The sequence below is a fragment of the Megascapheus bottae genome, chromosome 23 (assembly GCF_031878675.1).
Source record: "Megascapheus bottae isolate mThoBot1 chromosome 23, mThoBot2.hap1, whole genome shotgun sequence".
In the NCBI taxonomy this organism is placed as follows: Eukaryota; Metazoa; Chordata; class Mammalia; order Rodentia; family Geomyidae; genus Megascapheus; species Megascapheus bottae.
The window spans coordinates 27,566,279-27,592,830 of NC_143531.1; the positions used below are offsets into that span (position 1 = coordinate 27,566,279).

The 26,552-nt window shown below is 47.4% G+C and overlaps 1 protein-coding gene across 1 annotated transcript; it reads right to left on the reverse strand.

Annotated features, from left to right (window-relative positions):
- Positions 1-4,809: 4,809 nt before the first annotated feature.
- On the reverse strand, positions 4,810-21,444 carry Mgst2 (microsomal glutathione S-transferase 2). Its single transcript, XM_090356927.1, has 6 exons — positions 21,097-21,444; positions 19,881-19,992; positions 17,198-17,297; positions 9,775-9,845; positions 5,951-6,032; positions 4,810-5,016 (listed from the first exon to the last, which is right to left on the reverse strand). Exons 2-6 carry the CDS (start codon positions 19,936-19,938, stop codon positions 4,929-4,931), a joined length of 399 nt encoding a protein of 132 aa, XP_090213053.1. The 5' UTR covers positions 19,939-19,992; positions 21,097-21,444; the 3' UTR covers positions 4,810-4,928.
- Positions 21,445-26,552: the final 5,108 nt, after the last annotated feature.

Sequence of the window (26,552 nt, forward strand, 5' to 3'; positions counted from 1 at the left end):
GATGAAAACCAAAAAATAATGATGATGATGATGATAAGAAGTAATAATAATGAAATAGACAAATGAGAAGACACAGAATACATAGCGATTGCCTTTTCCTGCCAGGCAGGTGCAGGCAGGCACAGGAAATAAATACATAAGCAATGATGAGAAACTAGAGGTGGCAGTTGACCAGGAGAAGAGAGGCTCCCTCGTCTCTCAAAAGCTTCCTGTAAGTGCTCATTAAGAGGACCAACTACTAGAGAGGTAGATTTTAATAAAGTTGTTTTGTTTCTACTACGGTGCTGATGTATATGTAATGTCTAAAAAAACGTTATTTGTACATAAGTTTTTACAATACTGCAGATATCACTGGGTCTACTACCTGTAAATATATACATATAAATATGAATATAAATATATATATATACTGTTTGTTTAAAATAGAGTATTTTTATTTCATTCCTTAATTCCTCATCATGGCACTGGGACTGCACTTCAGATAACATCTAATTTGTACTGTAGAAGGTATGGCAACATGATCCATTTGATTCCAAGTTTTCTAGTTTTGTTTTTACTTTGTACACTGAGCATTGCTATTTCCTTTTAAGAAATGTACAGAACTCTGAAATGTAGAAATGAAGTGATGTCTACATATCACTTTTAAAGAAAGAAAACACACAAGAATAAAAGATCATTATCTAAATCAACCCAAAGAATTGTTCATTTTAGGATCCTCACTGGATCTCCAACATTAATTAGATACACCATTCCTGGGTTTAAATTGATTAATCACAGTTCCTCTATCAAAATTGCGATGGTCGTATTTTAAACACTTACTTAGCAGTAGCGAACAATCTTTCATTTCCTGGATGTACTTAGGTTTGAACTCAGGGCCTCATGCCTGCTAAGCAGGCACTGTTAGCATTTGAGCCACGCCTCCAGCCCTCTTTGTATTGGTTATTGCTTGGAAAGGAGGTTTCATTTGATGTCCAGGATGGCCTGGACCGCAGTCCTCCTAGTCATGCTTCCGCACACCACGGGGTAATAAGCACACACAACCGCAAATTTAATGACAGAAAAAGGAAAGCCGCATCAAGTAATATTCAGGAGAGAAACCCAGGGCCTTGCCTCACTGTAGGGAGCACTCTCAGTGAGCTTCCATCTCATTTCTCCCAGCCCACACAGTGTCTATCCCAGTAAGGCCAGCCCCGCGCTGCCTGCGTCCACCCCACCACTGGACTTTCAGCCAGTCACTCACTGGTGAGGCTCCTCTTTGTGAGGACAAACTGGGCCACAACAGGATGCTCCAGAGCTCCCTGACGCATTAGGCAGAGACCAGACTGGGCTTTAAATCGCCCCTGTCTTGGTTTCTTCGCCTTCTCTCCCTGTGGTGCCAGCCCCTTTCCCTTTCTCCTCTTGGAATGGCTCAGTTCATACATGACAAAAAATGTGGCTCCTGTCTTCACTTCCGGGAGACCTTTCCTTGAACTCCCTGTCGAGCTTTAAAGAGCATAGCAAAGCACCACGTTACAAAACTGTCTGGGCTGCGCACAAAAATAGACTGCAAAAAAAGAAAAAAGACTGAACACAGAACAAAGCCATCCTCAAAAGGGGGTTTTCGTGTGCACAAACCAAGAGAAAGCCCAGCTGGGGTGATATGTGGTTCCAGTAAGCGTGTTCGCAGCTAACAAAGGGAAAAACACAAAGCTCCAAGAAGGGGTAAATGCTCCTGACTCGAAAACCAGTGTCAAATTCATACTAACGTGTTTGGCACTGGGAAACAAATGAAATACACACACACACACACACACACACACACACACACAACCATTTTTTTCTTAAGTCTTGAGTTGTTTTAAGACAAAAGCTAACCGTGTGGTCCTGAAGTTTATATTTAAGCAGCCTTTTCACAGAAGCTTAGCACATACCTAAAAGGGTTTTACATCTGAGCTCTCTAGGAATGTGTAGAAGATACCAAGACCTGACAGGTATGGCTCAGGTCACAGCATTTCAGGTAGGTACTGTTCGAGTCTTGAGATTTTGCTTTGTGCTTTCAAGTGAACGCCACCCGTCCCCAGGCACTGCCAGCCTGCAATAACTCTACCAGACACCGAAACTACATGAGCTGTCCAAAGCCCATCTCCAGCCACCTTTATGGACTCAGGAGCAGAACTCCTTCTCCCCTACCTGGGAGGGGTGGGCCAGCCCCTCCTCACAGAAGGCACGGGCACATAAACCACACGGGGTCCCCAGTGTCATCTGATCCCCTGAGGCTCCCCTTACTGCAGCTGTGCCTCCAGCGTCTTCCAGAGCTGGTACTTTTCTTCCTGGGACTTCACAGGGGTCTCGCTCAGCCCTGTGGTGGTTATGCTTCTTGAGACTTCATGATTAAACTCTCCATGCCATTTTTTTTATGGCATTGACTTTTTCCGATAATGAATCTGGTTCCTAAAAATGTTATTTCATTGTAATTTACTAATGTACCCGAAATGTTTGTGCATGGACAAATGGATTCGAAACTCACTCACGTGGACACTGGTCGCCTATATTCCCAACAATTCAGAACAGAGATCTAGAAAATCAAGGTCAGCCTGAGCAAAAAGCTCAGGAGTTCTTCATTTTAACCGGCGGCTAGGTGTGCTGACGCATGCCTGGGCCTGAAGGAATGTCTAGTCCAGGCCAGCCTGGAACTTCAACACTCTCGAGACCTCATCTCAACAGAAAAGGCTGTGAGCGGCAGCGTGAGCTTCTCATCTCAGACACAGACTAACCGACCAAGAGTGAAAAGAAATACCTATCTCAACATTAACTAGAGTGAGAGCGGCAAAGGGTGGACTCAAACGGTAAAGTCCCTGCATAGCCAAGAATAAAGCCTTGAATTCAGACCCCAATGCCATCAAAACGAGGAAAAGAAAGTACTTCGCTGGAGAGCCCCCCAACCTTACATAGGTTGAGGAAAGCAGGATTGTGAGTTTGAGCCAGGCTTTATACATGGAAGCCTGTCTCAACAACAAAAATACATCTTTTTGGCCAGAAAAAAAAAAAGATGGAACTGCAGAAGAGGCGAGGAGGCCAGCCGCCCTCAGAACCCGATAGCTAAATTCAGTAAGTGCAAAAATATCAAAGACTTGCCTGGTACTAACAGAACTTCAAAACAAAGGAAATCGACTTCATGGCAGTACTAGAGATACCACGGTTTCACAGGATGAATCGCTCTTTCCACACATTAGTTAAGCAACAGTGTGTGCCCATGTGTGCATTTATACAGACATGGATGTCGTAGCCCAGGATCAATTTAAAGAGCAAAACAAGAAGCTCTTGAAGAATTTGGAAAGATTTGGAAAGGTCTGCTCCTGCTGCCAGACGACATGATTCTGCAGTAATTATGCTCTGGGACCAAAACGTGCACCCTCTCCTTGCTTCATTGTCTCCCGCATATAAAACAAAATGTCACGACTCCAGCCACCATCACAATGGGTAATAATACTAAGTGGAAAGACAGTGGAATCGGAGCAATTTAGAATGTTAACTCTATTCCACCTAAGAAAAAAGGAAGACAGAGAGCTACAGATTGTGGAGTGGCTCGGCTAGCAGGTGGCAGGACAGAAGGTCATCTGACTAGACTCCTCTCTTGGGGTGCCCTGTCCAAAGGCAGACAGGCAATGAGTAGGGAATGAGTGGGTGTCCACACCCACCCACACAGGGGGGCCGAGACCAGTACATTCTCCACACAGTCAAGTATTCGGGGTCAGGAGGCAGTGAGACCTTCTTCTCTCAGCACTCCAGAATCACAAGAATCAGACGCGTTTCTCTCTCTTTCTATACTTGTAGCCCTTGTCACTTCCTTTCGTCCATGTTATACAGAGAAACACTAAGTCACTTCTGGAAAATGCCCACACCGAATTCAAAGCTGTCCAGTTTTCCCTGGTCCTCTTATCTAATGTCTTTGAAGTGTAGAAGACAGAAATGTTCCCATTTCACTGATGAAGAGTAAAGACCTGTCAGGTGTACTATGATTATGCCAGAAAGTGAGCCTGACTCACCCTCCCAAGCCCCACAAGGGCACACACAGGCGAGGAGCCCGGTCCAGAGGCTACACCTGACGTCAGGGCCAGGGCCAGCACTGGCCCGTGGGTAGTTTCTTAACTAAAAATTGTTTTGTCTTTTTCCTATATTCATCATAAAATACACTTCCAAGCCAGGTGTGGTGGTTCACACCTATAATCCTAAATACTTGGGAAGCTAAGATTAGAAGACTCATAGTTACAAGCCAGGCCTGACAAAACAGTGCCCAAGACTCCATCTCAGTCAATAAAAAGTGGGGCATGGTGACGCGTCTGTCATCCCAGCTACATGCCAAGCATAAATGGAAGGATCTCTGTCCAAGCAGGCCTGAGCAAAAGGCAAGGCCCTAGAGCACCTACCTAGAAAGCGTGAGCCCCACGTTCGAAGTCCAGTCCTATCAGAGCAGAAAGAAGAAAACCACGTCCACAGTCCTCTTCCAGTTGTGCTATTGCCTAATGAGGCTTTTCTTCGGCAGTTTTCTGTGCTTGCCTGCCGTACAGCAGTCTGTCGTTTCCCCAAAAACCACGAGGCCTGACTGCCTTAGCAGCATCCCTCTGGGACTTTCCACCATGAGAGAAACTGACTCAGAGGCAGACCGGCTATGTCAGCGATCGCCAGAAAGCCAGTGCATGGGCTGCTTCTCCCCCAAACCTTGATGTGCACCTCTAAGACCACCCAGCAAGCTCTGCTCTTCAGCGGGAAATGGGTTCTGTAAGGAGCCTGTGCAAGGGGCGGGCGGCATCAAGGGAAAAACAACAGGAAGGCATTTCTTCTTAAAATTTATTGAACCAACAGCAGGCTGTGACCTTCCAAAGGGAAGCAGGACAGGAAGGAGGATCTAGACATGACGCCTGGGTTTCTTGACAAGATGGAGGCTGGTACTAAGCCAGAAAAGTACTGACAATCCCGAAGGCGCCCAAGACCTGGAGCACGGTCAAAGCCCCCAAGCTCAGCAGGAACCCGACCACCCTGCAGGGTGAACACAAGGGAGAGCAGTGAGCAGCTGGACTCGGCGGAGAAGCTGGGCATGGCTGGACTTCTGGACCCAGGATACCATTGGCTTATGCTTTTGCTTTTGTTTGTTTACTTTGACTATTCTGATAGAAGTGATACCCAAAGGAGTTACATTCACAGGAGTCGGGTCTTGAGGAGACCTCCTTTCCCAGCGTCTTCCCTCCCCCACTCTCGCCAGGCCCTCTCTCCCGCCTGCACCCACAAGTTACACAGTTCACTTTCATGAGTGGGTGACCAGCGAGCCCCATGGCTGCACTTTCTCCTTGAGGTCTGCACCCTTCCCCCCACAGTGTCAAAGATATACACACAAATACACCATACACAAGGTAAAGAAGGCAGACCCATCAACAACTAAAAAGGAAAAAAAAAGGCTTTTGCTTTCCTATCTGAGGAGTATGTATATTATTTTATATAATTATGAAGTTGTGCCCAGGCATTGTACCTTTGTGCTTCTCTCCTAAGACCATCCACTTTTTGGACTCATGTTATGTGAGTATCTAGGATCCTGGATCGTTCGTTAAATCCCAGCGTGTGCAAAATGCTCATTGCTGACTGCCCAAAACTTCCATGCTTTTATCTTTTAAAGCTTTTGGTTTATCATAGAAAAAATAAAAAGATGCTAAGCCATGGAGGTCAAGGGCGTTTCTGATCACTCATGATCCTGACGCTGGGCAGCATTCGTGTCCTGATCGCTTTCCCGAGACAGCCGCTGTGTGCAGATGGGAAGAGTGCACGGGCAGCGGCTCACCAACCTGCCTCTCCCGTCCCCAGCCCGTCGTCTTTACTACTCTGACTGTGGGCTCCTAACACCTCCTGGAAGAACAGGAAATAATCCAAACTCTGCCCTGTTACATCTGGCAAACACTTGCCCTTAATGAACTCTTCTCACCTTTTCTCAGCAGCCTCTGCGTATCCCCAGAAGTACTTGTGCCGAGCATAAATGTAGACAAGACCCAGACAGGCTGCATAAACTGTGGGATGATAAAAGGAAGAAACAGCACAGAATATGAGTATAGTCCCTCACTGAGTCACCCCAACAAGGCGCAGAGACTGAGAAAGCACTCGTGAAACATGCATCTGACAAAACGCTTGTTTCTAAAGTATCTACAGAACTTTTATAGTAAAATAACAACAACAACAAAAAGCATCCAATGTAAATCGTAAAATACTTGAGTAGACAATTCACGAGATGATCATCAAATGGGCCCAATCATCGCATGAAAAAAAGAATTCCAACACGATTCAGTATCTGCAAAGTGTCCTTTGAGAGTGCCATGAGGGACGCCAGCCACCAGGCCCAGCAGAGGAGCTAAAATGTTTCACACTCAGCAGTAGAAAACAGTGAGCATCTGAGGCAGCTGGAATTCTCCGCTTCACAGACAGGGATGCAAATAGCCCAGAGAAATGTTCTAGTAGTTTCTTATAAAAGTAAATATAAGGGCCAGGAGTTTGGCCTAGTGGTTAAAGTGCTTGCCTAGCATGCACGAAGACCCGGGTTTGATTCCTCAGTACCACATACATAGAAAAAAGCTGGAAGTGGTGCTGAGATTCAAGTGGTAGAGCTCCAGCCTTGAGAAAGTCCAAGGACAGTGCTCAGGCCCTGAGCTCAAGCCCAGGACTGGCAAAAAAAAAAAAAAGTAAATATATCACTCTACCCTACACATATCCAAGATAAATGTATAAATGTGAGCATATGTCCATAAAAAGACACACAAAAATAGTCCTGAATGTGATGAACTTTTTTTCATAACTTCTGAAACATTTATACAGCATAACCAGAAATGGGCAACAACCAAGAAGCTGATCGATGAGAGAATGGTGAGCGATGTTTGGTAGTGTCCTTCTCTGAAATACTACTCAGCAACAGAACAAAATGGATTTGCAAAACATGGCAGATCTCAGGAACTTTCCACTGAGGGGAGGAGCCTGGACACAGGGTACATACAGACAATGCCAATTATACAGAGCTCTAGAATGGATAAATCCACACTGCAGAAGAACTGGAAAGGTAGAAGAGAGTCAAAACGGGAATGACAGAGGGGGTAGGAACACTCCCTGAGCGTTGGCTACAGGCTGTGGGTTGACAGGGACTTGAGTCACACAAGGACACATATGTGTCAGAACTGAACGCTTTATACCTGTGCATTTTACTCTAGGCAAGTTTTTTCTCGCAAGGAAGGAAACATACACAACAGAACGTTCCGGCATATCGACCAATGAAAATAACCTATCTTCCCAGTGCAAGGGCTCCTCTTTCTCTCCAGCCTCACAGGTATAAGCTGCTAGGGCCCTCTTGTGACCATCTAGAGTTTTAGCTGTGAGGCTGGGATATTCACAATAACATCCAAATGTCATTTCATTTCTTGGTGAATACAATTCTTTTTAAGCTCTCTTTCTACCCATATCATTCTAAGGAAATTGGGCTGTCAGCTCCCAGCCTTTAAAGAGAGTTCTTCTAGGAGAAAATTTTACCAAAAAAAATAAAAATAAAAAAACGAGAACAATGTTCTAAACCCTCAAATGCTATGAAGGCTCTGAAGAGAGGCGGGTGGGTTAGACGCTGGGCAAGGCCTCCTCTACAAAGGCCCCTCAGATCACACCATTTGCCTACAAGGAGCAGAGAAGGGGGAACAAGAGGGTCTCGAGGGGCAGGGGAGCCTTCTGTGCCTGAGGAGGCGAAAGTGCCCAGTGCAAGCTCAGTTTTGAGTTCCTCTCTCACCCTCTCTACTGAAGTGTTCCTGTGACGCCAGTGCAGACAGCCAGGGGAGACTGGCTGACCGCTTACCGTGGAGGAGAAAGAATGAGAAATTACGGTAAAAACTCCTTTGCTGCCAGACAATCAGCCTCATTCGCCCATTACAGGGAAATCCAAGGGCCAAATGGCAGAGATGGAATCCCATTATCAAAAGGCACTCTGCTTATTAGTTTTAATATGGTTTCTTATGAAAAGAAACAGCCCCTTTCATTCAGGCTGTTAAGGGACAAAAGTATGAGTTGGATAAAGTTTAAAAGTCTTTCTCTAAAGGTCATTTCATTGGAAATTCCTTGGTTGATAGTAAAAATTATAACAAAGAAATTGATGGGATTTTTGTTTAAAAGCAGCCAGATTTGGGATTGTTTAAATCTTAGTCTAAATGCATGAGGTCATACACATGAGACCCCAAGTGCCTGGGCTGTGGGCACAATGGCTGCGAATCCAGATCTGAGCCGGAAAGGAAACGTTGCCCTACATTAGTAAATGTCAAGTCAGATAAACCATCTAACCTCCCTGTGCCTCAGTTTCCTCCCCTGAAATATAGGAAAGTATTAATTCTACTGCATACTATGAAGGCTTTAAACACTATACACATCATTCTTGGGGGGGAGGGGTTGGTCGTGAGGCTTGAACTCTGAGTCTGAGCATTATCCCTGAGCATGTCAGCAGCAAGATACCACCCTTGTGCCACAGCCCCATTTCTGATTTTCTAGTGGTTCATTGGAGATAAGAGTCTTATAGTCTTTAGTGCCTGGACTGGCTTTGAATTGCAATCCTCAGATCTCAGCCTCCTGAGTAGCTATGGTTATAGGTGTGAGCCACTGCACCCAGCTCAAAATGCCATATACATCTTAAATGCTATATACCTATGAAAACTTAAAAACAAGCTAGGCACCAGTGGCTCACACTATCTTCCTAGCTATTCAGGAAGCTAAAACCTGAAAATCACAGTTTGGAGCTAGGCTGGGCAGGAAAACTATGAGTCTCACTTCCAATTACATACCCCCCAAAAATACAAAAGTAGAGCTATGGCTCAAGTGGTAGAATGCTAGCTTTGAACAGAAAAGCTCAGGACAGTATCCAGGCACTGAGTTCAAACCTCAAGACCAGCACATAAATGCCTCCCTGCCCCCCACCCCCCAAAAAAAGAAAACAGTACTGGACACATCATAAGTGCTCCATGAACATAAACTAAACATGTTCTCTTCTTCCAGTTCAATTATTAGATTTGAAAACAGAGCTCTCATCTTTTTAATCCTTGAGTGTCTGGCATATGGACTACTCTGAGTGCTTTGTTTTCGTTTTTTGGGGGGGTTTTTTTGTTGTTGCTTTTTTGTTTGTTTGGTTGGTTTTTTGCCAGTCCTGGGCTTGAACTCAGGTCCTGAGCACTGTCCTTGGACTTTCTCAAGGCTAGAGCTCTACCACTTGAGCCTCAGCACCACTTCCATTTTTTTTTTCTATGTATGTGGTACTGAGGAATTGAACCTGGGTCTTCATGCATGCTAGACAAGCATTCTACCACTAGGCCACACTCCCAGGCCGGCACTCCTGAGTGCTTTGTTTTGTGGAGCGAACCCAGAGCTGTCTCACACATGAGACATGTACCTCAGGCACACCACGGCCTTTGCTGTTCTGAGACGGGGTGTCACCACACAGCTAAAGCTAGCCAAGAGCTCACTATGTAGCCCAGGCTGGCCTTGAACTTGTGGTCCTCCTCCCTTGGCTTCCTGAATGCTGTGACTGCAGATGGCTACCCCACCACCTGACTCCCAGTGTTTGTTTTTACACCTGAAATTCAGTCACAATGAAGCCAGAATTAGTGTATCTGCAACACAGACGTACAAGACATAGTTTATTTAGCTTAAAATCATTGCCAGGATCAGTAGCCATGTGGTGTCCTCTCTGGCCCTCACTTACTTTGCTCACTAGAACGAAGCTGACTTGTAGTTCATGCTTACCTTTGTTGAAATACAATCCCGCCACCCACAGTGTTACGATGAACACAGAATAAAACTCCACACAGTTCTGTCTGAAGAAGAAAAATTAAGACACAGGTAAATATCTAAGAGAATACACTAGTGCACTAATTTTTCATCAGTCTTTTCCAACAAAGATTATACAAGAACATAAAGGATCCTGAGTCTTTCACCTGGCGCAGTGGCCCATACTCAGAAGGCTGAGATCTGAGGATCTCGATTTGAAACAAGCCTAGGCAAACAAATTCAAGAGATTCTATGTCCAATTAACCAGTATAAAAAAAATGGAGATGTGGCTCAAGGCCCAAAGTTCAAGCCCTAGCATCAGCACAAAGTGGGTGGGAAGGAGAAGGGACAGAGGAAAGCAAAGGGGGAGAATGGGAAGGAGGGGAGAGAGAGAGGGATGGAGGTTGGAAGGGAGAGAGAGAAAGGGAGGGGAGGGAAAGAAGGATGGAGGGAGAGAAGAAAGGAGGAAGGAGGGAAGGAAGGAAGGAAGGAGGAAAGAAGGAAGAAAGGAAGGAAGGGAGGGAGGGAAGGAGGGAGGGAGGGAAGGAGGAAAGAAGGAAGGAAGGAAGGAAGGAAGGAAGGAAGGAAGGAAGGAAGGAAGGAAGGAAGGAAACAGGGAGGGAGGAAGGGAGGAAAGAAAGGGAAAATGAGTGTTCCAAGGTAGGACTCAAATGTTGCTTAAATCTCACAGAACACAAATCATTCCTCTTCATTTCAGTTACCACTACAACTCTTTTCTAAACAAGGTAGCCTGAACTTAAAAATCGTTCTGTGTCTTATCAAGTCAACCCATATTAGATAAATTTCTTCTCAAACAGTCCTTAGCACCCACAAAGGTATTGAATTCCCATTTGAGAGAGAAAAATCCTGGCGCGTCCAGGCTGCCCACTATGCTCCAGCGAGCCAAGGGGCCGGTGCCCAGCTCTGTGCCCAGCCCAATCGGCCAGGCCGCCTCCATTCATAGAGAACTGGAGTGGAAAACTTAGTGCTATTTTAAGCAAAAGGGAAGAGCTCTGGAAACTATAATTAATTCATCTGCACCCAGTGAAGAGGAAGAAAAATAAAAGATGAATTATATTCATCTTCCTTCCTGAGGTATGACCCCAAGTGATCTTGCTTAGGCTTGTTGAGCTCTTTACTGACAATATCATAACCAGAAAGGTTTTTGATAATGTAATAAGTAACAAGGCCTGGAGTAGAAGCTAGTGGAAAAGTCACGTCTAAGGAATATAGCTCTCCCATCTTGTCTTAAACAAGCCTAGGTGAAGGATATCCCAAGGTCATTGTGCAATAAAACATTGATTCAGAAATATTTGATCCTAACTGATAAAGACCATGAGTGGTATTATTGTTATTATTATTATTATTGATGGAAAAAAGAAAGTAGGAAGCATAATTCTTCCCTCCTCCATAATTTGACAGGAAACTGTGGCTGAGTCATATCAATTTAGTGGCTGATATCTCCACTACATAAGACTAACCTCTCCAAGAGTCATTTCACCATCTCCTAATCCTCTCTGCTGTGAGGGAAATGTCTAGCATTCACCATTTCTGAGATTTCACACATTGCAGCCTTGCAATCTCATTCAGGAAATCTGAACAAACGTTCTCCACAGTGGAAAGCTGATTGACTCTAGAACATTCCTAATGCCAGGTTCATTGCTTTCTTTTAGGACAACTGAACTCTAGGTCATTTCCTCTCTCATCATCTGTCCTCCTCCCCTTTTCTTTCTCTTCCCTTGCTGACCCATTCTGGCCTAGCTCCACACAGCTGCTTCCATAGATGAGCCAGCCAGCAACACTGTGGACTGTGGACCCCGAGTCGCAGGTCCCAGCACCCTGAGATCAGAGCAGCGCAGTCAATGCACTCAGAAAGGACCGCAGAAAGGCCTGGGGTTACAGGAGTTAATCTTTAACAACGGCTGATAGGCTGGGGAAATTGCTCCTCCAGAACCAGGCCCAGGGAATGGCCTCTAACCTCAGCACTGGGGAAGCGGAAGCAGGAGGAAGACAAAGTTCAGGGCCAGCCTGAGGTCCACAGTGAGAACCCCACCCCAAGAAATAACAGGGACATGGTAGGTAGGTTACTGCTGGCCTCGCGAGAGCCTGGGTCTACCCTCCACCCTGCAACCGTGTGGCTGCTGGGGCTCCTGCGTGCAGCCCCTCCAATTCCAGCTGGCTCTCATCCCCTGATGACCGACCGGAGAAGCACCCAGCTAGGGTGACAGATGCCCCTGGGTGTTGATGAAAGACATGGACTCATTCCACCATCTTGGGACTCCCATGTACATAGCTCCACGGAAAAGAGCGCTTAGTCATACCAGACAGACAGACAGAGGGGCAGATAGACCATAGGTAGGTAAGTAAGTAGGTAGGTAGGTAGGTAGGTAGATAGATGATAGATATCTAGATAGATAGATAGATAGATAGATAGATAGATAGATAGATAGATGGTAGATGATAGATAGATAGATAGATGATAGATAGATAGATAGATAGATAGATGATAGATAGATAGATAGATAGATAGATAGATAGATAGATAGATAGATGATAGATAGATAGATTGATAGATAGATAGATGGATAGATAGATAGATAGATAGATAGATGATAGATAGATAGATAGATAGATGATAGATAGATAGATGATAGATAGATTGATAGATAGATAAATAGATGGTAGATGATAGATAGATGATAGATAGATAGATAGATAATAGATAGATAGATTGATAGATAGATAGATGGATAGATAGATAGATAGATAGATAGATGATAGATAGATAGATAGATAGATAGATGATAGATTGATAGATAGATAGATAGATGATAGATAGATGGATAGATAGATAGATGATAGATAGATAGATAGATGATAGATAGATAGATAGATAGATGATAGATAGATGGATAGATAGATAGATAGATGATAGATAGATAGATAGATAGATAGATAGATAGATAGATAGATTCTCCCCCTCTTCTTTCTCTTTCTCTCTTTCATTCTTCTCTGACAGCCCATACTACTGTGAACCCAAAATTTCAGAACATTTGAAAAATCACTTTCTTTCTGGATTTCCCTTTTCTCCCTGGTTTTCAGATGTGTATTAAAGCCACTGGTTTTAATTTCTAAAATTTCAGGGTTCAAATGTGAGCTGAAAGTGCGCAGTGAATGAAATGGAGGCGGCGCTGGCGTGGTGACAGAAGCCTGTGGTCTCCGCTGCCCAGGAGGAAGCCATGAGACAGAGCAAAGTCAAAGGTGCACCAGGCTTTGCAGAGGAGACGCACCAGGCTTGGTCTGCAAGACCGAGTGAAACAGCAGTGCAGCACTTGCCGTGCAGGCGAAAGGCCCTGAGCTAATGAAATAGAAAATGGAATTGTATGCAGTGTCGGAAGATGAGCCAAGATTCTGCAAGGGCCTACATCCACGGACATGGGTTTAGTTGGGCCTGCGAGTGGGTTGGGGGCAGGAATTGAGCACCTCACACTAAGCAGGTGCGGGGGGAGGGGGGGGAGGAGCTCATCTGTGCTGCTAACGACCCCCCACCACGTGACAGGTGTGCTTCTGCCTTGCCCACCACTGGCGTATGGTATTTATGTCTAAGCTCCATGTTTATAAATAGTATTCGTTTCTTGTAGTCTAAACTTTTTTCTGACAGGAGCCATTTGGTATGAGATGTGAACGTCGTTCCTGGATTTACTGAATTTCGAATCTCACCTGTGGTTGTGTTGGTGAGGCACCCCAAATGATTCTGGGGGCCTCCTAGGGCCCTCGGGCTGGACCTAGGGGCCTGAGAGGGTGAAACCAAAATACCTAAAATTGGTGGAGGGACAAAACCTGAAGAAGGAGTGCTGCCCAGCTCAGAATGGAGAACATAAAAGGGTCATGGGGCTGGAAGCGGGGCAGGAAGGCCCCTGCAGAGGATCTTGTCTTCCAGAGAAGGGGAAGTGGAAGGAAAGCATGTAAATTACAAGATCACTGTATTTCCAGACCTCCTGTCTAGGTTTTAATCTAAGAGACTCGAGGTACCTGAATAGACAAGACCAAATTTGCTAAGTTTACCAATAACATAAAGCAATGGTCCCTGGTGAAATAATAGTTGCTATTCTCAAAATTATTTTAAAAAAATATTCTGGCACCAGGATGCAGACAACATGGCTAAGGCCCTCTCCATAGCAGGGGAGGAGGAGTTAGAGAAGGTGCCTGGAGTCACGGGGCTCAGCAGAGGAGTGCCTGGACAGGAAACTCTGCCAACCTGGAGGCACAGGCCCCTTCCTGGCGGCAGCTGGGTGGTGTAAGTTCTGCACAGAGGCAGAGTAACTCATAACTTGGGGCTCTGAGCCACATGGAGGTCAAAAACTACCAGAGAAGAGAATGTGGAAAGGCAGAAAGCACCTCTTTGGAAATTAAATTCAGGACGGCCCAAAAGGGACTGGGTGCACTGGTCCAGGAAATCCAGAAGGAAATTGCATTCCTTCTCCAGGGGTGGGGAGAGCTCAAAGTGTTAGCTGTGAAGAGACAAATGTATTTCCAAATAGCCTTCTTAGAAAGACTGGGTTATTTCAGGAGTTCTGCCCCTAAATAGCCTCACTAGCAGTGAATATACTTTTTTTGTGTGTGTGTGTGTTTTTTTAAATCTAGATTTGGACTAAACCTTTGAGATGAAAGCAAAAATTAGGCCAGTGCCATTAAACATCCAACAAGTCCAGGAAAGGGAGTAGAGCCACCAGCTCACCCTTCACAGAGACACCAGAGCCATAAGTGCTAAGTCCATCAGGATATATTCTAGGCCTGAACCCTTGTAATATTGGAGTGAGAATATCATTTTTTATAATTTTTTATTGTAATTAATAAAAGGGTTACATGATATTTGCCAGGTAGAAGGTGCATTAATTCACATACATTGATACCCTTTCACATGTCTTGGGACCCATCACCCTCGAGAATATCATTTTTTAGTCACTGTCAGCTCCACTATGATTAATCAAACAAAGCACTTCTAATAAAGAAATTGGGCTTGTGTACTTATTTTATAAATAGCAACCTAAGAGAAATATTTGGGAATAGTATCCAGCTTTATTTCTAGGACAAGAGAAATCCAGATATAGAAGAGGAGGAGAGCAATCACTGGAGAGAAAATCAAATTTGTGCACACTGAGAACAAAAATAGAACCAAGAAATAACCACGAGGGGAGTGGGGGGGGGGCGGGTCACCTGCGGGAAGCCGAGCACTCCCAAGCCAGATGCTCAGATCATGAAAGACAAAGCAGGGAGATCTGAAATCTCCTCCCGCAGTGATTTTTATAAATAGTTCTGTGTCTCCCAACGTCAAGCATTAACTTATTGCTGTCAAAATCTTAGCTTCTCCACATTCCACTCACTACTCTTCTATAAATCAATTAGCTTTTAACCTAAATCCCCACCACAAATGAAAATCATTTCCCAAATAATGGATAAGTATAAATCAACACCATAAAAACACCCCCCGCCCCCCCCCCCCACACAGCTCCTTCCTGAAGAAGGCTCAGTTTTCTTGCCAGGCACAATGGTTCACACCTAGCATCCCAACCAGAGAATGGAAGGATCTTGATTCCAGGCCACCCAAGACAAAAATATCAACCATGCCACCTGTCATCCCAGCTCCACAGAAAGAAGAAATAGGAGGATTGGGGTCCAGACTGGCTTAGGCCAAAACCCTAACATCGTAAGGGACACACATAATTGTCAATACTAGGAGATGGCCCTGCTCCGTGTTTATTATATCATGCGCCAGGCTTGGAGTGATCATCCATTTAGAACACGGCCCCAGCGATCAAGCCATTCACTCACCTTTCTGAGTGGGGACCCAACCATTCCCTTACTCTCTGCCTGGGCTGGCACACCTGCCTCACTGGCCTCCTGCTCACCCGCCAGGTGGGTTCCCACTTACCATTTTCACTCTGACTTTTCCCCTATCCTGGAGTCAAAGGTCAGCTCCCACACTGGGCTCTCCTGCTTCGTTCTCAGCCCTGGGCAGGGCCTCCGGGGCCTCCGGGACAGCCTCCTTTCTCTCTCGTCTGCTCATACCATGTCCTTCTTCTAAGACAGTATGGTCTGTTTCATATTTACTTTTAGTCTTCCTCAGTTCTAAGGTTGCTGCAAGAGGGACTTTAATCTGATTTGTTCGCTGAGATAGAACCAGACACAGGATATAGAAGTGCTTGTTTGATGGGTTTTTTTTTTTAATGAAAGAAAAGACTAAAAAAAGGCAACAAGAAAGAACTTGGAAACTCATAAGGACTGAAAAACAACTGAAGTGGGAATAACTAATCCTCCTGTGTGGTTCAATGTCATCTAACACCAAGTGTGTACTCCCCTTACACTTTGTTTTGGTCTTCTAGTGCTATTCTCTCTACACTGCCTCTCTTAGAGAAGCGGTTGAACCCTCCTGGAAGGAAGAGAATAAACAAGAGGCTACTAGCATCCCCTTGAGGTCATGTCTTCCCAAACTGAATTCAATGTAACGAAAGGCCCACATGTTGCAATAGTCACTAAAGAAAGCAGATGTTATGACATCTAGGATTTTTTTTTTTTTTTGCACAAGAAAACCATCAGGTCCAGATAGTTTCTAGCCAAGTCTTACACAAATTTGAAGGAACAAGCTCTTTCCACTTAATTAAAATTATCTGAAAAAAATAGAAGAGGAAGAATCTTCCCACTCTTTTGAAATTAATAAAATCTTGGCATTAAAAAAAATAAGACCATACAAGAAAGGAAAAGCATGAGCCAACCTCATTCATTGACATACAAGGGAAATAAAAAATATTAACACACAGCCAGTACTTCATACATGGTGACATGTGTAGGGTTTTTGTTGTTGTTGTTGTTGTTGTTGTTTTGTATGTCAGGAAATGACATACAGAAGGAACCCTGGCTTCTTACAGCAAGGAATTCCTGGAGTCTGTGGTGGAATGTTCCAGGTGGAGCTGACAGAAGCAAGAATCCAGAGACGCTGCAAATCCACATAACCCAGAAGGCTTCCTGGCTCTTCCACTAGGAAGAAACCTCCTGGATTTCTCAGTCTGATATAAGACGTTAGGAAATGAGCCCTGGAGAACTATCTTTGTTTTGAAGAGAAGAGAGAGAGACAGGAAGCTCAACAATGGTAGACCAGTTCACGGGACGTAAGTGTTCTGCACTCTGTCGGGTCTAGAGGAGGCTTTGACCCGGGTGCCATGTTGAGTGTGCAATAAAGATGGGTAGATTCACACACAGCACCCTTCACATTTCATGGGCTCTGAGACAGGCCTGACTGAACAGGATATTTCTTAAGACTGGTTTCTGTGACTGAACTGCACGCCTTCCCCATTGTAAACGTGTATGGCTGTGGCAGGCATGTAGAAGAGACATTACTTACTGGGCACGAAATATTCTCTCAAACTCCGGTGACCCTGTGACTGCTGGGGGTGCGATGTTGTACTTCTTCCTTATCCTCCCAACCCGAAAAGCAAAATAGCCTGCAAGAAAAGGGAAAGTCTTAACAACATGGGACATCAATGAAAGGTAATTTTAAATCATGATGAATTCTTATTTGTGCCCACTGGAATGTTCCAAGTTAAATATGCAGGTCATATCAATTTTTAAAAAGACAGGTGGAGATACATGAGCCACTAGAACTCTCAAATACTGCTAGTGGAAATGCAAAGCAGTACAACCATTCTGAAAAACAACCTGGCCGGAAATGGTGGCATATGCCTGTAATCTAAGTTACTCAGAAGGCAAAGGTCAGGAAGATTGCAACTGAGGTCAGTCCTTGGGAAAAGTTAGTGAGACCCTATTTCAACCAATAAACCAGACATGGAGGTCTGTACTTGTAATCTCAGCTACAAATAGGGTACATAGGTAAGATGATAGCCGTTTAAAGCTGGTCTTAGGAAAAAATGCAAGGTCCAATACAAAAAATAGATTAAACGAAAGAGTTGAGGGTATATCTCAAGTGCAAATACTCAGTACCATCAAACCTCAGTACCATCAAAGTCACAAAAGGAAGGAAGGAAGGAAGGAAGGAAGGAAGGAAGGAAGGAAGGAAGGAAGGAAGGAAGGAAGGAAAGAAGGAAGGGAAGGCAGGCAATGACAAAGAATCTGGAAAGCATTTATTAGTTAGACGTCTATCAACCGAATGACCAGACCTTACACTCATGGATATTTACCCAAGAAAAACCATATGTTAGCTTTTCATTGTTGGGACCACTTTTCAAAGGAGTCTGGTTTTAGCGCCTTGTTTCCAAGTTTCAGTGCAGGGTTGGCTGGGTCCATTGCTCTGAGCCCGAGTCCAGGTAGACAGGATGCATCAGAGGCATGTGGCAGAGGTTGCTCACCTCATGGTGGCCAGGAAGCAGAGACAATAAGGATCCAGGAACAAGGTACCCTTCAAAGACATGTCCCCACTCACCTACTTCCAAACAGGCCCTACCTCCCAGGAATACCATACAAGTGTGAATCCACTGACAGATGATTTACTTAGGGAGGCAGTTAGCAATGGTGCCAAAGACAAGGACTTCAGAGTAGCACTGTACAGAAGAGGAGCTTTGCGAGTGCCCTCATCTGCCTCCGCTAACTGCACCTGTGGCACAGCGCCACTTGCAGCTTTTTGGTAGCTAATTGGAGATAAGAGTGTCATTGACTCATCTCGCGGAGCTGGCTTTGAACCATGGTCCTCAGCTCTCAGCCTCCTGAGTAGCTAGAATTATCAGCATGAGCTACCCACCCCATCTTTGCTCTTTCTCCGGCTTCTGCAGGGCCATCTGTGGAGGGGCAGCAAAGGGGACACCTCTGAGGAAGTGTGCAGAACAGGCACTAACAATGCGGACGGTCTGCCCTGTCTGGACCCGGAGCTGCAGTGATCACTTCTGACTCAGGCCCCCGCTCATCCTTTTCTGACGGGTCACTGAAGGACAAGTGTACCGTGGCCAGGGGCACCCAGCTGGGGTGTGGCTGGGCCACAGAGACCCCTATCTGCCCTCTGTCTTCAACCCCTGGCTGATTCTCGCAGAGTAGAGCGTGCCCGCTCCATCAACACCAGAGGCGTCAAAGAGGCAGATTCCAGCTTTTAGTGCCAGCTAAACAAGTTCCCTCTGTCCCCGCATCACTTAATGTTCCCTGTCCACCAGTCTCCTCTCCTCCCCCACCCCAGGCATCCAGGTTCTCACTGTCCCCAGCCCCAGCCAGCAGACAGAGAGCCGTCTGTGAGGAAGACAGGGCCTGTGTAGACCAGAGCATCTGCGGCCCAGTTCCAGGGCTCTGCAGCTGTGGATGAGGTGGGGTGGGCACCAGGGTGGGGCAGCTCAGAGCCCACGGGACAGGACAGATGGCTTTAGCCCAGGGATTAAACACCTGAACTCTCTCCTCCACAGAACAAGGCAAATCAAACCACAAAATGGGTGCCTGAACTTTGAAGGACGTTCCCTGTGGCACAGCAGGCTGGCTCGTGGAGATAAAGACTCTGCCCCAACAGTGCTTCCAGCTCCCTGGGCACCTGATGCCCTTAAAAAGGCCACCATCCCCTAACGGGGCCTTCCGAATGCTCTCTCTGCAATCCCGGAGGGAGAATGATTGTCATATTCAGAGATTGTTAATCTGAAGTTTATTTCCTGCAGGAGATTTAACTTTATCACTGCATCTGCATAGGTAATGTATTTTTTAAAGCATGCGTCAATTAGATCAGGTTCCAAGACATCTCCACTGGGTGCTGAAGCAGAAACAAACTGCACCCCCAACCCTGGTGACCCCTAGTGTGACCTCAAGCCACGCAGTGCACCATGCAGAGTTGCCAGTCTCCCTGTGGGATCTGGAATGTTCCTGGCTTCTGCTGGTCCCAGGGACAGAGGCCAGCAGGTGGCCCTGAGCAATCTGTGATCAGAACACCGACTGGGACCTGGCACCAAGGACAAGAGTGAAAACTAAACCATGGACCCATCTCCCTCCCTTGCTCCTTCCCTCCTTCCCCCCCTTCCCTCCCTCCTCTCCCCCCTCAGCCTCTCAGGAGCGTGGGCTCACGCACGCCCACACACACACACACACACACTGTCCATAACTCTTACCTTGCTGAAAGGCAGAGAGAAGGGAGACTGCAGCCAGCAGAACTGCACTTTCTGCCATCTTGAGGACAGTCTGGTTCTGGAACTAGGTGCAGGAAGCCAGCTGCTGAACTTCCTTATAAACAGGGGGGGAGGGAGGAAGGGGTGGAGAGTGGTAATTAACCTTTGCCCTAGGCAGAAAGTAGGGATTTTCTCCGACCCTGATCTTCCTGCTGAGTCACCCTCCACACCTCCCACTCCCAGCTCCTGGGGAAGGGAGCTGTCTTGAGGTCTTGGAGACTCTTCTGCACTCATTTAAGCCTGTTCTCACTTCATTCGTTCCAGGTTGGCAGAGCCAGGATTTGACCTTAGGTCTGACATGGTCACCTCATCTCAGTTCTCCCCTGAAATTATGAGCAGACATCTGTTTAAAAAAGATAAACTAGAGGCTGGGAGTGTGGCCTAGTGGTAGAGTGCAGAGTGAGAAAACTGCACACATCCCAAGAGAGCCCCAAACCCCACGGCAGGGGCCTGCTCTGCAGACTCACCCATCACTCACAAGATGAAGCCGGGCAATAAATGCGGGGAGGGGGGGGCACGGACCCAGCCCCAGCTCAGCCCAGAGCATGTCTGTGTCATCCAGAACCACAGTAACAAAGACACAGGGGTCAGGATGGAAGCCACGAGTCACACAAAAGCTGAGCCCACCAAGCACAGAGGTCACTTGGGATGACAGCAAGGGGAACAGTTGTTGATTTGTCTCTTTTATCTAGTCATTAGCATTTTAAACTGAGCAGTTTTAGGGTTGACCACTTTAAAGCAGGGTGGTCACCTCTGCAGGCCCTATTCACAGCCTGATTCACAGCTTGCACGGACCAGGTTGGCTAGACACAGGCCCCAGCGCCCAGAGACACAGGCCTCCAGGCAACCTCCCAGGAGTAAACACACTGGAGCTGGCACAGGTTGGCTAGACACAGGCCCCAGCGCCCAGGGACACAGGCCTCCAGGCAACCTCCCAGGAGTAAACACACTGGAGCTGGCACGGCACCCACATGGCTTGACGCCCCAGAGATCAGAGGGTCTCTGCAAGCCAAGGAAGAGCTGGTTCGGGGGAGGGACAGGCTGCTCAAAGCCCAAACAATTTCCTGTGCTGCCCAGGAGAGGGAAAAGGTCTGTGGAAATGTCCACAGCTGCAGGCTTGGGGAGACAGCCTGAGAGAAATGCTGGAGCATCCTGGTACCTGCGTGGAGGAGAGCTGGAGAGAACAGGAAAGGAGCTGGAGGCCTGGGAAACTTGTCTATGGAGGTTCTGGGTTGGCAGAAGGAAAAGCTAGAGCTATGAGAAGCCAGTGTCAGTCCTCTTTAGCAGTTGTTTGCTTGCGTTAGCTGAAAAGCATTGACTCCTGAATCCATCTCTTGCCTCAGAGAAGCGTGGGGTGCCTCTTCAGAAAACAGAGGGAGTTGGCCCTGGAGAATGAACTGCAAAAGCTGCCAATTCTTGTTTGGAAATGTGGCCCAAGCCTGTTGCCACATGACTCAGGAAAACCCTGTTCTGCTCCATCATCATGAGTGAACTTGTATCCAGCAGGAAAAAAAAAAAAAAAAACAGGCAACACAGCAAGCCAAGTAACCTCCCAGCCCCTAACAGAGGCAGCGAGGCCCAGGCTGTGTGGGCCAGCGGCTAGCAGGCCAGTAGAGGACTGCAAAGATCACAGGGCTGTTTCACTTTGCCTTTTCTCTTTGTTCATCCGTTCTGCTTCCATTTAGACGTGTGCTTGGTTTTTGCTCTGCTCCTAAGACTCTGGCAGCCAAGTATCCTTGGAATGTCAATGTCTGGCAGTTCCTAGCCAAACATAGCTAGGCCAGAAGTTCTAGGCAAAACAGCTAATCTGCCCTTCCTTCTTCAGCCCCTGCCTCCACCAGCCAATTGCTCACTCTCTTACTGCGATCTACTTTCTTCCCTAATCTGCAGTAGAGGATTCTGGGTAGGCAGAGGAGAATTCAGAAGTGGCCTTCAGTTCTGACGGGCCACTAGGGGGCACGAGCCCCAGGCTGCCAGCGCTGAGCAGAGACAGGTTCTCCAGGAGTGTCAAGGCCTGGCCCTCAGCTGCAGTTTCCTCCTCTCACTTCCCACAGGTCCCTGGAGATGCAGGACAGAGAAACCAGAACAAATCAGTCAACGAAAGCCTTCTGCCAAGGCAGAGCCTGACTTCTACAAGACGCCCATAATAACACAACGCTGGAAGAGGAGACAGGTCATAGTCATTTCTAATACTTTAGTTGTTTCTTGTTAGCTGACTTGCCAAACTGTAAACCCTGTGTAATCACCTTTATAATAACACAACTTTTTCTTTAATTTTTTAAGTTGTTTTCCAGTCTGTTGGAATCCTTTCTCAATACGTAACTCTCCTCTTTTCTCCTCTCCCCTCTCCCCTTTAACCCAAAAAAGTAAAATCTGCATGCACAGTGCAAATTTCCTCTGTATTTCTGTCTCTAGGGCTCATGTTCTTTTAATAATGCCTTAGTTCATAGACTCAGACCTAGATGAAGCCTTCAAAATGGGTAATGGAAGATTGTAATGGAAGGACTAGCTCAGGGATAGAGGGCTTGACGTAAGTATGAGGCTCTGGGTTCCAGCCCCAGCACAAAATAATAACCCTAAGAAAGTAGCACAGCCCGTCATCTGTTCCTCCTGCAGACAGGGGAGATCTAAACAAGATATCCCAGACAGCCCTCCCCATCCACCCTCAGACACAGGGCATGGCTTTGTAAGGCCTCAGTTCCAGCAAGAACGCGCTGCCCCAGCTGCTGTGGTGCCCATCAGGCTCTCCAGCACCTCACACCTCCACCTAACTCCCAAAGAGCAGTGCCTAGAGCAGTGACAGCTCAGGATCAGCTACAAGCCCGTGGGAGGGAGGGAGGGCCGAGCGGGCTGGAGGGCTGGAGCACGCCCCCTGTTCCGCACAGGTTCTGAGTGCTTTTAGCTCAAAGCATCCCCACACCTCACCACCCGGATCTTCCTGCATGAAGAAATGGAGACACGAAGAGTTGCTCACTTCCCCACAAAAACGCAGGGAATCGGACACGAGGTCTGCGTGTGGCCCTCGTGGCTCCCCCACTCACGGTGGAGAGGCTCCAGTGTGGGTGCCCAGGACTGGGTGTGCTCCAGAGCCCTGCGCCTCTCCCGGCTGCCACCAGAGGGCACAGCAAGAGGCCAAAACGCTGCTCCCCGGGGCCAGCTGGAGGGGGAGACTGCTGGGGGTGGGGAAGGGGCACAGGGGCATGAGGACAGCGGGGGGCAGGAGGCATGGGGACAGCTGGGGGAACAGAGGAGCATGGGACAGCTGGGGGGACAGAGGAGCATGGGACAGCTGGAGGGACAGAGGAGCATGGGACAGCTGGGGACAGAGGAGCATGGGACAGCTGGGGGGACAGAGGAGCATGGGACAGCTGGGGGGACAGAGGAGCATGAGACAGCTGGGGGGACAGAGGAGCATGGGACAGCTGGGGGGACAGAGGAGCATGGGGCAGCTGGGGGGACAGAGGAGCATGGGACAGCTGGGGACAGAGGAGCATGGGACAGCTGGGGGGACAGAGGAGCATGGGGCAGCTGGGGGGACAGAGGAGCATGGGACAGCTGGCAGAGGGAGCAGAGGAGTTCAGGGACAGCTGCAGGGACAGCAGAGCGAGAGGACGCTGCGTGGAGAATGTCACGGAGCTCTATTTAGGAAACTGGCCCCTTCCGCTGGCCGGCCTCCCACTGGGATCCTGGCTTGGCTCTCAGCAGGCTAAAATGAATCTGATTCTTCCTTCCTTCCGCATCCTATGCTAACCCACATCCCTGATTCTATTTTCTCTCCCTGACACAGGACACTAGTCCCACACATACTCAAGAAGAGTGTGTCCTGAAGGACAGTGGAGAAGAGGGGTGCAGGGAGGAGGGGAGGAGGGGGAGGGGTACAAGGAGGAGGGGTGCAGGGAGGAGGGGTGCAGAGAGGAGGGGTACAGGGAGGAGGTGTGCAGGGAGGAGGGAAAGCTCAGGAGGCTCTGATTGGGAGGGTCAGGGTTGGAGGCCAGCCCAGGTCTACATGCAAGACCCTCTGTTTACACCAGCTCTGTGGGAGGCTGCAATCAAGAGGACCGCTGTTCTAGGACAGCCTGGTGGAAAAGTCCACAAGACGCTTTCTCAGTGGGAGGAGTAGACCTGGCACTCCACGCCTGCCAGCCCATCCACTTCAGGAGGAGAAAAACAGAAGATCTGACCCAACAGACTCCCCGCAAGTCTGCCAGCCCCATATCTGTGGAACATTTTTGAGAAAACATTCGCCTGGGCCAGCCTACTGCAATTTGTACTTCCCCTCGTTACTGAGGGGAGAGCCCCCTGCTACCGAGCCAGGCCATTGGCTGGAATGGGGGCTCTTATTTTATGAACTTTTATGTTGTCCAGACTGGCCTTCATCTGTGATTCCTCATCTCTGCTTCCCAAGTAGCTAGGAGTGCAGGCTTGAACTGCCACTTCTGGGGAGTGCGGAGAACGTGTGGAGCGCTGCCCAGACAGGGATGTGAGACTGAACAAAGCAAGGAGCTCGCGTGACCTCCATGGACAGAGGAACCCATGCCAAGTGTCGCCTGAGCATTCTGCATAGATGCGGAGGGAGAGGAACGAGGAGCAGCCACAGAAATGTGTCACGGACAAAGTCAATGCTGAGTCCCAAGCCCTCCACCATTATCTTCTTTCCCGTCCTCTCAAAGATCCCCAATTCAGCTACCCAAAGTTCTGTGTCCCCAGCCACGGATTTGCATCTCATTAAGCATGCTCAGGTCAGAAGCTTGGAATCTAGGAGCAGTCTGCAGTGGGTGGAGCACAAGGGAGATTCCACGAGGGACCACGACCTGGCAGTTCCTGGCTTACCAGGAGTCTCTGTGCAAGCATGAAAGGGTCTAAAGTACACCATTATACAGCTTTCACCGATTCTCTCCTCTCAGGTCCAGCTGCACTGATTGCAGCGCAAAGGCTCCTTTGCAGCTAGCTCTGAGGTGCCTTTTGGAGGCAGGTCCTTGAAGCGAGGCGGAAGAGCAGCCTGGCTGAGAAAGCCTGTTCAAAGCAGGCCCTTAGACAGCCTGCTTTGCAATGCAAATACTTGCAAGAGCATCCCCATTCCCTACCTGGAATGAGACAGAATGAAGACACCTTAAAGAGCCAGAGTTTGATACGTTTACAGCTTTTGGTATATTTACAGCTTTATCTTCTTATGGCTAAACCCAATTTTCCAGATTGCCTTTTCCTTTCTTGCTGTGTTCAGAGGTTGTAAGATATGGAAAATGATTTTATTCTACAAGTGACCTTTGAATGTTGTTGAGTTCTGGTTTTGTTTTCATTTAAAGCTGCAGCATCATATAGGCCTCTGAAAGCTACAAACCTAGAGATGGTATTTGTACTGCACAATTCCGAGGCTCTGTGAACCTTTGTCTGTCACTAGAGGATCCTGTGTGCAGGCACCAGAATGACATTGTGCTTGCCAAAGACACAGTAAACACTCACTACACAATATCGTTTGTGGGAGGAGACTCTACTTAAGGTGAAATGGTGGCTAAACCCCAAGATCCAAACGAAAGGAGAAAATAGTCAAGACCTAAGAACGGGCCAGACAGAACAGAGATATGCAAACCAAGGGCTCAGGTCACTCCCAGTCCCCATGTGACATTAAACCATGACAGGCAATCAGTAGGTATCACAAAACTGGGGCGAGCCAACCACAGTAACCTAACAAAGACATAGCCTCACCCCGACCCTGTCTGTGTGCTGTTGTGTCCTCTGACTGGCTAGCTATGGGAATTCTAACACATCTTTGTTTCTCCTGTTCCCAGTAAGTTCCTCTACCAGACTATGACCTCAGCTCCAATTCCACTGGAGACCTTGGCTTAGTGGAGTTCACCTGAGCTCGAGTCCTTGAATCCCTCTGCAGTGTCAGTGTGTCTGGGTATCTGTCCAGTGTAGTCTTGTTTTGACACTCATTCCCCGTACCTCGCAAACCTGTCTTCCTCTTTGGAGCAGTGACCAGAAAATCTCAGGGTGCTAGGCTAGTCGTCAAACTCCAGCAGTCACCCATACACATCAGATAAAGAGACATGTGAGGGCTAGAGAAGGATTCAGTCCATGGCACTCACACACCACGGGAAGACAGCACTGCAACCCATCTTTAGCATCCTAAAGTATATAGGTATCCTTTAGGTGTAGACAAGAGCTTTAGATTTTATAGACAAAGAACTAGGTGTGTGTAGTAATGGAACAGTCCTGGTCAAAGTATGGCTGGCTTCCCAGTTTGGGGCAGGAATGGGAGACAGGTTCTTCTCCTCAGTGTTGCTGGTGGGTGCTGGTCCTGAGAAGGTTCTGTTATTCCTCAGTGACTACTTCACTCCCCTCTCATAAAGGCATCCCACGCCAGTCCTGGCCTTTCCAGAACCCACGCTGGTTATACCATGAGCGAGTAGAAAATGGCTGCGAGCTGAGACCCATACAAAATGGCAGCAGGGACACCACGCTTTGCCCTGGCTTTTAGTTAAATTGTGAACCCAGCACAGCAGCTTTTGGAAACTACTGAGTTACACGACGTTTCTGAAGCAGTGAGCTTGAGGTAGGCCTTGAGAATTCTTGTTCCAGCAAGTTTCCAGAAGGTGCAAGCCCAGTCCAGAAGCC

Excerpts from the sequence above, each read along its gene's own strand:
- Mgst2 (XM_090356927.1), bottom strand. The coding sequence starts at position 19,938 with ATGGCAGAAAGTGCAGTTCTGCTGGCTGCAGTCTCCCTTCTCTCTGCC. Across the intron at positions 17,298-19,880 it reads TCTCTCTGCCTTTCAGCAAG|GCTATTTTGCTTTTCGGGTT; the intron begins GTAAGAGTTATG and ends CTTTTCTTGCAG. Across the intron at positions 5,017-5,950 it reads GCAGAGGCTGCTGAGAAAAG|GGTGGTCGGGTTCCTGCTGA; the intron begins GTGAGAAGAGTT and ends TTCACCCTGCAG.